The 16,190-nt window shown below is 38.9% G+C and overlaps 1 protein-coding gene across 11 annotated transcripts in view; it reads right to left on the reverse strand.

The window, feature by feature from the left end:
• EML1 (EMAP like 1) overlaps positions 1-16,190 on the reverse strand; it is a 93,398-nt gene that overhangs the window by 4,347 nt on the left and 72,861 nt on the right. For all 11 annotated transcript variants that reach the window (XM_072116178.1, XM_072116172.1, XM_072116171.1 and 8 more), the window contains 13 exons: positions 14,079-14,208; positions 12,518-12,667; positions 11,897-11,966; positions 9,359-9,469; positions 8,554-8,649; positions 8,038-8,172; positions 6,576-6,675; positions 5,740-5,891; positions 4,884-5,009; positions 4,553-4,684; positions 3,386-3,453; positions 2,966-3,054; positions 798-895 (listed from right to left, as the gene is read on the reverse strand). In XM_072116178.1, the coding sequence (XP_071972279.1) occupies positions 798-895; positions 2,966-3,054; positions 3,386-3,453; positions 4,553-4,684; positions 4,884-5,009; positions 5,740-5,891; positions 6,576-6,675; positions 8,038-8,172; positions 8,554-8,649; positions 9,359-9,469; positions 11,897-11,966; positions 12,518-12,667; positions 14,079-14,208 (1,457 nt within the window). The remainder of the gene's footprint in view (positions 1-797; positions 896-2,965; positions 3,055-3,385; positions 3,454-4,552; positions 4,685-4,883; positions 5,010-5,739; positions 5,892-6,575; positions 6,676-8,037; positions 8,173-8,553; positions 8,650-9,358; positions 9,470-11,896; positions 11,967-12,517; positions 12,668-14,078; positions 14,209-16,190) is intronic.

A 16,190-nucleotide genomic window follows, 5' to 3' on the forward strand; every position in this document is an offset into this window, starting at 1 on the left:
GGACACTCTTAGTGGAGCCACTAGCCAAGGCTCCTCCGCTGCCTATGGCTCAGCATTGTGCCACGCAGTAGGTTTGATTGCTCTAAAACTTTACTTTTTAATATGGATACATGGGGCACCATTAATGCAATATATCTGGTGACCCTATAATAATGTGTAGAGAATATGTACATATGAAGTATGGAGTCATTATTTACAACTCAGAAGTGATAAATGGGACTCCTCAAGAACTATACCTTACAATAATAATACACACAGACCAGTCATTATACACTCCTTTCTATGCATTCCAATCAAAAAATCTCCTTAGATACATTCCCTAGTACAGGGGATGAGGAATGAGGAGGGGACTCATGACTGAGGCTGAACAGGAGTGACTGGAATACTGGAATATGACACTTGGACTCACCTTGGAGGGGAAAATCATGACACATAAAGGTCATGCGGGGGGGGGGGGGGGGTCACGGGTGTAGGTTCAATGAATGTTGCCTGCCCCCAGCCCCTCTCCTGACCCAGGGACAGCACTGTGTATCAGATTTGTCTGGAGTGCTCCTTTAAGTACCAGACTCTGAATAATGATAATAATAGTAACATAAAACATGACAGTACCCGCCTGAACATTCCACAATAAAATATTGATTATAATTTACTGCTTCTAATATTCTGTTTGTCAGTGCTGCAATATCTTTTTATTGAGCTCTGATGTTCTCTGTCACTTCCATAATCGTTTATGAACAATATAAATTGTGCATCAGCAAAAAAGAAAGTGGGGGGGGGGAAACAAAAAAACAACTTACTGAGCATTTGCCAATGCGACTGTATTTTCTTCCATTCTCATTAACAGCATAAATATAGATGTAGTTGTCATGGGAACCGATTGCAAGGAAATTTCCATCTGTTCAGGAGGAGAGCAGGAGAGAAATATAAAAAAAGATGATCCCAGATATGAGTCAGCAGAAAGGAGAGGATCGGTTCCACATAATCTACTGGATGTCTGTCTATGTGTATCCGCTGTTAGAGGCACATGGGGAAGGACTTTCCCATCAGTCTACAGTTGTTACTTTCTTAGCACAACTTAGGGCAGGGGAGGATTCATATTAGGACATTTCTTTTATTGACAATATTTAAGAGACATTTGTCCTTCGTTTCCTCCAGCAGGCGGATATGCCCTACCCCTTCCCAGTCTAAAAAAACACCTTAAAGGAAACCTACCACTTGAAGTGGCAGGTTTCAGAAGAAAATACCGAGCACCAGCTCAGGGTGAGCTGGTGCCGGAGCTTATTTTTGTTAGTGTTTTAAACCGCTGTATCGTGGTTTAAAACACTTTTTAAACTTTATAGCTGGCGCAGGCAGGTACGCGCTCGGCGCTTACCGTGCGCGCGGCTACATAGGAAGTGAATGAGAGCCGCGCGCATGGTAAGCGCCGAGCGCGTACCTCCCTGCGCCGGCTATAAAGTTTAAAAAGTGTTTTAAACCACAATACAGCGGTTTAAAACACTAACAAAAAAAAGCTCCGGCACCAGCTCAGCCTGAGCTGGTGCTCGGTATTTCCATCTGAAACCTGCCACTTCAAGTGGTAGGTTTCCTTTAAAGAGCAGCTTGTCATCTGACTAGAGAGGAAAGAAGGAGAGAATTTTTGCGCTAGGATCAGGATGAGATTACTGTCATTTATGGTACAAAATATACCTGGAAGTTGTCAGAACTGGCAATATACAGCAATAACCCATACACTAAGGGTTCATTCACATGGCCGTCTGCGGGAACGTACATGCAGCCGCATGTACGTCCCCATAGACGGCAATAGCGGCACGGCGGGGATACGGACCGCAAAAAGATAGATCATGCTCCATCTTTTGGCGAGTGTGCGGCCGTGCGCCGCTGTTTTCTATGGAGGTAGGAGGTCACCTCCTCCTCCTCTCCAGCACACAGCGGTATGCCCGCACAGTGGGCATACCGCATGTGAATGTGCCCTAAGGCTGAGTTCACATTTTGCTTTTGTTGTGCTTAACATTTTGTTATGGTTGATGAATTCCCAATGCAAGTTAAAAACGCAACAAAATGGCACATTGTAAACAAAGTCTAAAACCACTGCCAAGCAAAAGACACTTATCTTGTTACAATGGCACCTGTCAAGGGGTAAAATATATGAAGCAACAAGTGAACAGACTTGGAAAAAGGAACAGTGAGGCCATGTTCACATGCTTCATTTGAAGTGCAGTAGGCAGGAGTTCCTCCCCATCACAGATACGTTTACACCTAAACGCTTGCGATCAGGAACGAGCACCATGTGTTTTGCTGGTAAACTAGTGCTCTTTCTAGGTAGCAAGCTGCGACCAGAAGCTTCTTCTCCCCACTGCACTTAAATTGCATTTGTAATACAACTCATCTACGTGTAAATGCGGCCCAAGGATTGGAGCAACTGTGAGAAGAGCAGTTCAGTCATCCTATTGCAGAAATGGAAGTAATGTTTTTACCTGTATAGCAAAAGAAGGTAAATACACTTCAGCATTACTGTCCCATCAATTCCTGGTATATTCATTACACCACTACATATGACGTAACCTTTATTGCACTGGTACATCATTCTAACTGGTCCTGATCAGGTGAATTAGAATTAGACTGGGTCACATGCAGGTCACTTACATAGGATTTAAAAATGGATAAAAAAAAAAAAAAGAACAGTTGTATTACATTTAGGTTACCCCAATAAAATTATACGGATGTTGGTCCATAATTATCTAATTTTGTTGCATGTATTTTCTGGTTTCTATACAAGAACATGGGTTAAATCAGTGGCCTTGTATCGGAAGTGAAGAAAATCAACGTTACCTAGATCTAAACCTACCAAATTGCTCTGTTGACAGCTTCAAAACAAAGTTGTGACATTTCCTAACCAGTTCTTTTTGGAAAAGCAGAAAGGAAACATATCTTGGCTTTAATTTAAATGCTTGGGAAGGAGGCTAACCTGGAGAGTAGCACATGACGGAGAGCTGCTCGTTCCCATCTGTATGTACAGTCACCAGGTCTTTGGTATCTGTATCTAACACAAACCACCTTGAAAACAAAATACAACAAGAACTGTGAGATGGAACCATATGAAACAGTGACATTCATCAGTCCACGTGCAGCTAAGGTTTTATAATGCGGTTGTCATCGAGTAGTAATAAAAAGTAACTATGTTTAATTAGTGACTGGTCGGAGAGTTTATTTGCATGATGAAAGGATAAATCCAAATCATCATCACTTTAATTGTATTAACCATCAAAACAAAATAAAAAGAAACTTTACAATGACCACTGGTTATTACACAAATGACCAGTAGAGGGGGTTAGATATCAGTGGACGTTACTTGCATGTGAGAAATTGTACTTTGGACCATGCATACCTGCCAGTCAGTGTTCCTATTGCTACAACAGAACCATTGGGATGAAAGCCAGCAGATTGGGCTGGATCCTAAAAATAAACAATAATAATTAAAAAAAAAAAAAAGTGTGAGTTGCTAGTTTTTTTTTTGTCAATTCTCAAAATAATTTCCTTTAAAAGGAGTTTTCTATTTTTTCATTGACCAAAATCCTGGCACCAATCAGCGTTCTTGTGGCCAGAGACATATAGTCAGAGCTTTTGTCGCAAAACCTAATTGCAGCTCAATTCCACTTAAAAGAGAACCTGTCACCACATTTTCACACATTAAGCTAGCTTCCTATAGAGCCCTTTTAACAAACAGACACCCTTATTTTAGCTAAAAATTGTTTCCCTTGCCCCCCCATAAATCAAGTTTATATTATATTCCGTGGCATCAGAGAACATTTTGGCCTATCCGTGCCATAACTCTCCATGTGTCACGCCTCTTCTCAGCATTTCATGTAACCAAAGTGATATCATCACAGGTCCTTTAGCCACCTAACATTAGCAAACTGTACACCATGCATATATCTGATCATTTGAAATCACGGCAGCAACTTCTTCCCATCCTTCATGGAGGCTGCTGTTATTTCTTGTGATCAGATACATACATGGGGTAGACATTGCAGATGTAACAGGACCTTAGAAGAGGTCATTCTGGTCACATCACTGAATTCCCAATGAGCTCTCTCAATGTTTTATACAGCAGAATATCATAGCCCTGAGACATGTCAATCAGGCAGGACAGTGCAAGTAAACTTTAATATGCATGAATCAATTAGTGCGAATGACTCACATCAGTCGACTTTCATATAAGTTTACAAACCTTTGTTTTGTAATTGCAGCCATGGAAAATAAAAAAAAAATAGGGATAACGGCAATGAGTTGGGTGGGTAAATTGCATGACAGGTTCTAAGTAAATGGGGCTGTGCTGCAATACCAGACACATCCATTGCATAATGTATTTGGATGCTGGGTAAGAAGTGAAAAGACCACATTGCTTGAATGAACACTGCAGTAGATAAGAAAATTGCCGTGTGTGACCAACCAATCTGATATTGATCATCTGTTCTATGAACAGGTGATCAATAAAAACATACTGAAATACTGCAAGTCTGTTTCTGGGAAAGCTGAGTGACCATATACAAACCTCGATGATCTTGTTCCAGACTGGACGATGACTGATGGCATCCCACAATGTTATCTGCTTGTCATGACCACATGTCAGAAACTGAGGCTTCTGGGAATGTGCAGTTAATCCCCACAGTTCATCAGTATGACCCTGGGAACAATAAACATTTCCAGTTAATTGATGGTCATTCTTATGGATGTAAATAATACAAAGTTGTATCCACTGGTGGCAATTGGAGATCTTGAAAAACACAAGATATTGAAACGCATTTTTTTCACTATAAAAAATTCTGGATCTTTACTTTTAAATGAAGTATCATACAAAGGATTCCCATTCATTTTAATCGTACCTGGGTAATTGTACTGAAGTCACCAGCTAACGTTCCTTGAAGGACAAAGTTTCTTGTTGTTCCAATCAGCACAACATCACCTTTCCCTTCTGCTACAGTACGCACGGGACCAAATTGCTCTGGAATCTTACAAGAGATATATCTGCCAGTTATTAGTTGCATAAATAATCTCATATGTGCTTATGTATCATCACTCCTTTCACAATTTAACAGCCCATTACTGCATTTTGATGGGTAGCAAACATTCTGTGTCTGCAGTATCATCTTTTAACATTACTTCTAAACAACTCAGTGACCACTAATACGTGTTTGATCTTTGTATAGCAGAAGTATACCTTGCTGGAAAGAGCAGTTGTTCGGCCATCTTGTGACAGCTGAAAACCTGCTCTAACATCTTAGATAGGAGAAAGATCTAAGAAACGTATTGCTGTATTTCCTTATTTCTCTGCCTGATACAATTTTAAAAAAAATGTAATAAGTTACACATACCTGAAAATGGTTCAGTGCTTATGCCCCTCTCTATACCCTACGCGAGATAGCGATCTAGCTTGATAAAGGTCAGGATTTGACCAAAATATTTATTCATTTTGATAAGTTTTGCATAAAAATGCACAATGTACATAAAATAACTTTTCATGTTGAAAGTTTATTTTGAAAAAATGTATCATATGTTATAAAGATTTTATCAGCATCAGGTAAGTTTATGCAGCTTTAAGAGGAACTATTGAGGCAATGTAGATTGCCCAGCATTTCTCTCCTCGTGCAAACTTTGTGCTGGACTATCAGTTTTGTGTATACCCTGCCGTAGATCTCAATCCTGGTTACATATTCATTTTCAGCACAGTGAACCCCTTACCTCAACTAAATTTAGTTTCTGGTAATTTCCATCCCATGATATGAGCTTCCGATCTTTTCCTCCGGACACCAATGTACCATCCCTTTGCATGCAAAGTGCAAAAATACCGCCGTCATGGGCTCCTTGGACTGCATGGCTAATCCTGTTAGAACCTTTAAACAAAAGACAATTCAGTGTTAATAGAGCGTATAATATGGTATCCTAAACCAACTAGAGCTACCGTAAATCATTTTTCCTTCAAGATATCTGCCTGTTTATAATGGTTGCTGTTCAGTTTGGAGAACCCCTTCCCTAAGGGTCATCCAAAATTACATGGAAGGTATTGAAATCTCTGCACTGGCTAGTGAAGGGGAAAAGAAGCGTTAAGGGTTGTAATCCAGTACTTCCATATACCATTAACAGGCATACAGCCTCTTAACACCTAGTCCTATTAGGCTTTAATAATTGTATTCCCCATTAAATAACACATTGGGGCAGATTTATCAAGCAGTCTGAAAGTCAGAATATTTCCAGTTGCCCATGGCAACCAATCACAGCTCAGCTTTCATTGCACCAGTGCTCATGAATATTTTAAAGGGGAGCTGTGATTGGTTGCCATGGGCAATTGGAAATATTCTGACTTTCAGACTGCTTGATAAATCTGCCCCATTATGTTTTTGTATTTTGTTATTATTCCTAGAAATTTAAGAATGTATTGACACTTGGATGTTCCTCTTGTTCCTCTTCACAGTAACGGTACCAGGTCAATTTGAATCCCAGAATGTTGTAGTTCCACCACAATTTGACAATGATATGACGGACATGGAGACCCACATAAATTTTGTAGACAGATTTACCTTTTCCCCAAACCAGGAGATTACCACTTGAGTCGCCTGTAATTGTGTCACCATTCTCTGAAAAAGTGACACACAGAACAAACTTTGGCTTTTCTTGTTTCTGCAAAAAAAAAAAAAAAAAAAAATGGAAAAAAAAGATGAAAACTACTTATAAAACAATATAAATACGGTAAGTATATACACATATGCTTCAATATACAAAATGTTTAAAAAAAAACCCTGTAAAGCTAGATCAGCACAAACCCTAAGGGTGAAGACACACATGGCGTTTTTGGGACGTTTTTACTAAGTGCGTTTTCAGATCGTAAAAACGCATCCGTTTTTGTCCGTTTTTAATTGCGCAAATTCGGAAAACCGGTCAAAAACGTATGCGTTTTCAAAAACGCATGCGTTTTAAAAAAACTGATGCGTTTTTTAACGCATGCGTTTTTTGCAATCTGAAAATGCACTTAGTAAAAACGGCCCAAAAACGCCATGTGTGTCTTCACCCTAAGGCTAGATGCGCATGTGAAAATGCCGATAAATAGAGATTTATTTGTCAACACAGTTTTGTTACTAATGAGACTGCACATGAAGTTCTTATGTGTTGGTATGTTGTCCCTAGCCGTGTAGCACATGTGTGGTATGTGATTACCTTACTATTGCACATTTGTTAGCTCTGTACCAAAGTAATATAAGGGTTGTGTATGTGGCCTGTTTTATAGTATATATGACACATGAATCTCCCTTACCAAACTTTGATCCCAAAAATGTTTTGAGAAATGTTGCCAGTTGGCTCTCCCATTACTAAGTTCATCTATGTTGGCCCATAAAGGATGTTTATAGTAACCATTACAGGATATTTGTGAGGTAACCTATTTTTTAGACAAGGCATATTTTGTATCCATTTCACAAAGCTGTCATCGTCCTAAGTTTCACAATTAATCAATTAAAATTATGGACCAAAAAAAATTAAACTTTAATCTAAATTATTTATAATCACATTTGCGGCAAATATGCACATTCGAAGTTTTGTACATTTTTCTGCCTTCCCTTCCATAAGGCTGTATGAAAACTTCAGGGAAAACTTTAATTTGCTGTGTTTTTTTTTTTTGTGAAATGTCTATTACCCATGTGTAAGGTGGCCCAACATGTTAACCCCAGTTGATACGGGTAAACTAACAACCAGCAGCAACACAGCATCCAAATTTCCACTTCCTGATCTGTTTACGTGTTGCTTATCGAGTCCTGTAATATTGAGAACAGTAATAAACAACTACTGCAGTTCTATAGGGAGTCCTCTCTAAAAGCAGTATCTCCAGTCCTACAGATGCAAAGAAGTCTGACAGTTAATTTATTCATCAGACAGCAATTAGGAAACTGGATTTCCAACCGAATATTTTTTTACCTTAGCATCCTATTCCCACTTTAGAAGAAGAAGCTGGATATGCATGAGAAGTCACTTCCGCTTATTAATAATTACCTCAAATAACCCTTGCTTTTTGATCAGAGTATTTCCTTCGAGGGTCCAGAAATACAGATGAGATTTGCCACATGTGACTATGATGTTGGTATCTGTCGGGTGGAAGTCCGCCACAAAAACAGCTTCATTTGAGCACTTTAAAGATTTAAAAAAATAAATTAGAATGAGTTATAAAATAGATGACAGTCCACAGACTTCCAAAGACTTTACCAAGTTATACATAAAAAAATAACACGAAGCTTAGAATTGAATCTCCTCTCAAAGTTAAATTACTTATATTATGACCCCACTGAGGTTCAGATTCTAACGGCCGGTCGGCTTTTTACATAGGAGTAATGACCCATAAGCCTGAATGTTTTTTAGCCTCAAAAACAGTAGATTATCCATCCCTCGATAACATGAAACCTCATCAAATAATCCAATCAAAAAGTGAAACAATTTGTATGTGTAATATCACCCAGGGCCTAAATGGAAAAAAACAGAATCATCATTAGAGGCTGATGTGGCAACTGTTACCTTAACATCAGCCAACTTCTCTTCTTTCTGCCAGTCCCAGACGGAGAGCACATGGTCATTGGAATCATCCACAGAACACAGGTTTCCTCCTCCATTCTAAATAATAAAGCAAATATTCTGAACCAAGCAAAAGATGGGGGAAAAATTGGTGAGCTGTAAAAATTAAGCTTCATCCACACCTCATTTTATTTCTATGCTGTAAGGATACAATCAGCAGGATTCTCAATTTACCCTTACAATGTAAGACAGCAGTGTATCCCACTGTATGCTCACAACATCAGGGCGTTTCCCCAGTGAGGTCACGGTCCTCATACGGCTAATTACATAACTGGGAACCTCCCAAATTGTACGCTCAGTGGAGGCTGGAGGTGAATGCATCTGTCCCCCACAGCCTCCAATAGATACCGCTGCACATCACTCAGCGGTATGGAAAGACCTAGATTTCTGTCTCTTTCCTTCCCGTGTTTCCTCCATGGATATATCCACAAAACAAGGTATGCATTTAGCCCTAGAATGAGTTTAGGCACTAATTGCATATTGTTTTTAATAATGAGATAATAAAAATTATAAAAGTAAGCTCCCTCTAGTGGTAGCAGCTGATCGAAAGTATCTGCTCTTTTAAAACCACTGGATAGACAGAAACTGCTTGATTGCTGAGAGTTTAAATTTTGTGAACTTCATCGATCACCAAAATGTTTAAATGGTTATTTCTGTTATATTGTAAAAATCTTTATGCCTTTTGAATGAATGTAATTTGTACTTAAAAAGAAGTATCAATGAAGTAGTCCCAGCTTCTATTACTTACAGATTTCGAGAAAGCAACACAAGTTACAGCGCGATCGAAGAAGCCCATGCCAATGACATGCAATGTGTTGAGTGTCACAGAGTCCCAAACACGGACATGTGGAGGTAATTGCTAAAAAGAAAGAAAAAAAACAACATATTACCGGCTCACAAAAAGTGAGTGTCATAAAGATTAATAGATTATATATACAGTAAATGTGATTAAAAATATTGCTGTTGAGAATTTTTGGCTAAGAGTATCCTCCCTCAGATGACCCACCTTCTTCATCCCTTCCTGCTAGGCCTTTCTCACTTTCAGGAAAAGGTTAAAGGTAAAATAAAGAGGCAAATATACTTTTTAATATCACTTTTCTTAGCAAGGAAGTAATGAAGTTCTTTTGCTTTTCAGTTCCTCATTATTTTAAAGATCTCTGCTTGACATCAGTGAACGGGATCATTTATGTTCCACTGAAGGGATTGCAATTGTGATAAAGTTATTCAGGTCAAGATGCTCTTAATTATTGTTTATACATTTTATTTCTATGGTATATAAGCTATATGTCTCCAACCTGGTGTAGTTTATTCCTGCGGTATATCCATTTATATCTAATTATATCTACCCCAGTCTTTATAAGACAAAAATTGGGGACATATGTAAAGCCATATGACCTCAGGATCACACTACAAGTGGCTTCCACAAACTGCAATAACCAAAGGATAAGTCATCAATACTAGTTTTTTCAAAATCTCTTGAACATTATTTACAAATTATTTATAAAAGCATTAACAATTAAAGTTTTAGTTTTTAACTTTTCCATCTAACATAGCTGAGATCCCATGTACACAGAAAACCCAAAAGGAGCATCCTAATATTATAATTGTTTAATAACAACAGAACCCCTTTAACTCCTTAAGGGCGCAGGATTTTTTTGCTAATTTCTTGCTCTCCACCTTCAAAAATCCATAACTTTTTAATTTTTCCGTGTACAGAGCTGTGTGAGGGCTTATTCTGTGCGTAACAAAATTTCACTTTCCCGTGATGTTATTTATTATTCCATGCTGTGTACTGGGAAGCAGGAAAAAACTTCCAAATGTGGAAAAATTGTGGGCTCAGTTTTTACGACTTTCACTCTTCGCTCCAAATAACACCTCTACTTTATTCTTTGTTCGGTACGATCGCCGTGATTCCAAATTTATACAGGTTTTATTGTGTTTTAATACATTTTCAAAAATTAAACGAATGTGTACGAAAAAGGAAAAAAAAAATGTGGCATCTTCTGACGCTAATAATTTTTCATGCTTTGTTATAGGGAGTGGTTTGATTTTTTTTTGCAAAATGAGCCGACGTTTTCATTGCTACCACTTTGAGGACTGTGCGACATTTTGATCATGTTACACTACATTGTTTATGTGATGTCAAAAGGTGTAAAAGTCGCATTGCAGGCATTTGGACGCCATTTCCGTCTCAGAGGTCACCGCCGGTTATAACCGGTTTTATATTTTGATAGATTGGGCATTTTGGGCAATACCTAATGTGTTTGTGATTTTTACGGTTTATTATAGTTCTAGGGAAAGGGGGGGGTGATTTGAATTTTTAATATTTTATAAATTTTTTTTACATTTTTTACTTTTTTCTTTTTTTTTCCCCCCACAATTTCTTAGACCCTTTAGGGTACTTTAACCCTAGATGGTCAGATTGTTCCTACCTTATACTGCAATACAACCGTATTGTAGTATATGGAGTTTTTGGATGTGATTCATTACAATGAGCCACTGACTCATTGTAACGAATCTGCAGAAACCATTAAGCCTCAGGTCTGACGAAGACCCGAGGCTGTCATGGCAACCGATCGCTGCACCCCGATGATGTTCGGGGGAGCAACGATCGGAGGTAACATGGCGGCCCCCATGCGCCACCACGTTTTAAGTGCCGACGGCAATGAGGAAGTTAACACCCGCGATCAGTTGAGGCACCGACCTTGGGTGATAGCGATGGGTATGGATAGCATATTGCAGCAAAGCCCATCTCTGTATGAAGAGGGCTCAGCCCGTGAGCCCTCTTCATACACCCTTCAAAGCTCTATGGCGGATATATCCGTCGCAGAGCGTGAAGGGGTAAAAAAAAAAAAAAAAAGCCCTGCAGACTCATTAGCATCATTTTAAAAGTTGATTTTAGAGGGAAATATTGCCACAGTTACAGCGTCCCTGTTTTGTCCATGCTTGGTTTTGATGGTATATTTCCTTTAAGAAATTTACAATCATATAGATAATAGGGAAAGGACCCAAAGTTTTTTAGTAAAGTGCCATAGATGCATGAGATTATAAGGAGCTGTAGTAAAAAGTGGGAGTGAATATTCACAGTATAATAATAATGTATTTTAGGTTAATTATATGAACCTTTTCCAAAAATGTTAATATGTTTCCTTTTGTGTTTAGTGGAGGCACATGCAGCAACTCATCCTACACTTGCAAGGAATATGACAACCGTCTCAACATAACACCAGCTGTGTAGCTCCTTATCTTCTATTCTGCACTTCATTAACAGTAAAGGATAACTTACTTTTCCATCCTTAGAAGTACCTGCGACTTGGCCTGTTGCTATGGTAATTTTATCAGGATGGACGGCAAGGCTGAAAGAGGAGGAAAAAAAAACAAAAAAAAAACCATGAGTTTCTGAGCAAGGCCATAAATAATTAATATTTACTTCTCAGACTCTAAAAAAGGCACACGCCTGGCGGCTGGTATAGAATGACTTCCTAGAAGACAAACATCTGCTGTGCAGAGAATACAGGGTCAGCATTACTATGCTATCAAGTATCACCGAAGAACATGGCTGCTATGGGGAAACTGATGTAGATGTAGAATTGTGTGTTACCCTTGAATACAGTTCTCACTAAGCAGGGAAGACTTTTAAAGTCTCCCACAAATGTAATGGATGCGGTTTATCAGTGAAAACAAATTATTAAAAAGGAGGAATCCCTTCTGCCAGCTGCTGATATTACATTGATAACACTGGGGATAATTAAGATTTGTGTGGCTGATATTTATGCACTACAAGCAGGCACCACATATTCATGGGTTTAATAATGACATGACAACCGTGTACTTCTAGGATCCTTGATCATTTGTCATTATTTGTACATTGACAAGGACTCAGGTAAGGCGTCATATTTGGACTTACCACTTGACGTCATCATTATGACCAGTGTAATGTCTTTGCAGTTGTTCTTCAACATTGTATAACACAACGACAGAAGCTATGAAGTACACGGTCTCTCCAGTGGGTAACAGGTACAGGTTTGTGCGACAGTCTCGACCACGGTAGCCATAGCTAAAATACTAGTAAAGGAAGGACAACAGAACTGGGAGAGGTGGAAGAGTCCAAATGCAATACAGATTTGGAGAATAGATTTGCCTTAAAGGGGTTTTCCAACGAAAGAAAATTCTCACTTTTAAATTCTCTAGTGATGATAACACAATAAAGATCATTTTAACGCCTTACTTTACAATTGTATTGAGTTTTATTGCTGTTTTAGCTCCTATCACTCTCTATAGTGCTCAGTGTAAAATCCCAGGGTGTTCTAAGCAGACACATTACTGTATTATCCATCTAGTTTTGAGGGGTGACAATGTGGTTACATTATGAGGGTGCAGGGTTATATACACTTTCATCTGGCTTCTGACATTGTACTAACACAATGACATATAGAAGGAGAGATGAGACAGATCAGAGATGTAGGAGATGATTACACAGAGGCTGATAGACACAGCGTGACAGACCATTAGTGTTACAATGTGAGCTCTGCTACATCTCACAGACATGTGCCTGCATCCCCCTTCCCCCAAGTCACTTATCTCCTTGCAGCTTGTGGTTTGCAGCCTCTCTCTCCTCATGATTTCCTGGCAGCAAGTGTCCATTTCTCAGTGTGCAGCAGTGAGCTCAGTGCAGGGGGCGTAGCTACAGACAGAAATCTCAGCAGCACAATCTCACACAAAAATCCAAGATGGCTGCTGACCCTAAGTGAGAAGTTACTGGGTCTTGTCTAGGAGAAACAAATTGTGTACACCAGGACTGAGAGACCGGTTGGACACCTGCTGCATTTTTGTTAATAATGTGAATTTGAAAAAAGTGTTATTATGTTGTTCTGAGTACATATAAGAAACTTGTCTACGTGGGAATACACCTTAAATACTTTGTGTTAACTTTTGTATTTGTAAAAACATTATTAATGGAGTTTTAATATTCGCTTACAAAATGCAATATTAACTTAAAGCATTTATATCGTGTTAACGCAATGTAATTTGGCAAATATAGCCTTTCACAATGCAATGTAAGCTCCATGTGTGAACGCAGCGTTATAGAGGTAGCTGTGCACATGCCCCGAATTACTTTTGCCGTTTCCAATACTTTCTTAGATGTCAATGAACACATACTTGGCTATCTTGCATTGTACTCTTTACCTAGGGTAAGTCACAGGGGTCCCCTCACTTATTTCTCAGACAGTTGTGGGATATTGCATTACAATAAAATTTCAATGACATTATCAATACTATTAGATCAGAGTTTATATCAGCATGTACATTAGTGCACTAGTGTCTGTCCCTAAAATATCGGATCTGTGCATCTCATGTCTACCAACGTGCTTCCTGGAGTTTTTAAGTTACTACCTGCACCGACTACATAAGCCACACTTCGATCATCAGCCCATGTAAACTTATCCTGTGATTTAATAAAAGGATACACCCATTCCAGTTTCAGTTTTTTGGATGGAAGTTCCACTTTTGCCTCTATATTATACGATTCCACTTGGTCTTTGGGCATGTGCATAGTCACTGGGCGACCTCGCAAAAACATTTTCACATAACCTTCCTCTGAAGGAAAAAAAAAGTTATTTAAAAAAAGAAGTTAAAAAATAAAAAACTGCAAATAATTTAACAAGCAATAAAAAAAAAAATCAAATAAAAGTACAAATAACAGCTGCATCAAAATCATGTAATTAAAAACAAAACATAATATCTGGTTAAGAGTATAAAGAAAAGAAAACACAGGACCAGTAAAGTAATTCAAAGACTCTTTAATAAAAATCAGTCACAACATGCATATATGACGATACAAGGCTGCTGGTTACTGAGCTACAAAAGGATTAGTACAAATGCAAAAAAAATTACAAAACATAAAAATCTGAGTAACGTGGAGCAGAAAGATTACACAAATCCTGACATCTGGACTACAACTCCAATATGGGACAGGGGTCACTGCTGAGACCTTCAGGGTTTAATCCCCATACCCAATGAATTACATGGAACAACGTTTCGTACAGACAGTCAATTAGATTTTTTAAGTTTTGGGCTGTCATGTGAACAAGGATTAAGAATAGAATTACAGGTATCTCTTATAACTCTTACAGCTCATCATTGCAGCCTGGTGGTAAAATTATTAGCATCCAGGGTGTCCATCTGTAAGGCTGGGTTCAAATTATGTTTTTAGTATACACTTGGCATATCCAGTGACATATACTGGCAGACGTCTGCTCAGTATACAATGGGGCAGATTTATCAAGCTATCTGAAAGTCAGAATATTCCTAGTTGCTCATGGCAACCAATCACAGCTCCCCTTTAAAATATTCATGAGCACTGGTAAAATGAAAGCTGAGCTGTGATTGGTTGCCATGAGCAACTAGGAATATTCTGACTTTCAGACAGCTTGATAAATCTGCCCCAATGTATCTGGTGAAAAAGACACAATACAATCAGCAGGGGCAATGGAAGCCTGTAGGAGCGGATGCAGCGTCCCCCGGCCTCTGCTGAGCGGGTACGTCATAAGGGACAGTGACATCACAGGGGAAACGCCCCTTACATCACCAGCAGCCAATAAACAGCTGCTGCTATTGTTTACTCTTCCCCCAGAATTCCCCCGTGTGAAGCTTATAGCGGTATACGTCTGTGCCATATGTTGTTAGGAAACGTCGGGAATCTGCCCAATGTGTCCTTACAATTCATGTAAAAAACGTGATGTGAACCCAACCTAAGTCAAGTGTTCTCGGGGACTAACTATACTTTGATGGGAATAGTGCAGCCACTTTGATAATGTTTCGACTGAACTATTGAAGAGGGTATGTCCAAATTCATCCAAAACAAACAAGGAGACAAATAGCCCATTTGGTTAATGTTCCTATGTAGTTATCCAGGTTATACCTTCCACGTTGGATTTACATGTCATTCCAGAACCATGACACAACGGGGCATATAACAACTCCCATGTATGTGCAGGCGATAAAGATAATAGTAATGACATCACTAGTCACTAAATACTACATAATGTCACTTAGTTGTGTGATTGCCAGTAGTCACTAGCACCTAGTTACACCATGCACCCTGAACACCCTTAACAAGTGATGGCATGGAAGGAATTGCAGTATGGCAAACTCCCATATATTGACAGCTTCATCATTACATACATCTTTATCTATGCCCCATATAAAACTCACAGGATATCATCAGAAATGTATAAAATAAAGCATTTCAATGCACAAACAACTTCTCATTCTTATCCATTTGTAAGAGGAATAGAAGATTAGAGTTGTAATACAGTAGCCAAAAGGACAGACAAAACTATTTTTTTTCCAAAATACAGTATATGTTAAAAAAAAAAAAAAACATACAACAAAGACATGGCATCTCTAACAAATCAAGCTACACCTGCCATGCACAAGTAGAAAGCATTAATAGCAAAGCTGGAAGTAGCTGCTGGGGGACCTGGAGCTTTTGAAGCTAGGTGACCTGGGGAGGGGCATATTGGTTTGACTGGGGCTTTTAGTCAGTGGCAAAGACAAATTCCTTGGGGAGACGATCG

Source organism: Engystomops pustulosus, chromosome 7 (genome assembly GCF_040894005.1).
Source record: "Engystomops pustulosus chromosome 7, aEngPut4.maternal, whole genome shotgun sequence".
Lineage (NCBI taxonomy): Eukaryota > Metazoa > Chordata > Amphibia > Anura > Leptodactylidae > Engystomops > Engystomops pustulosus.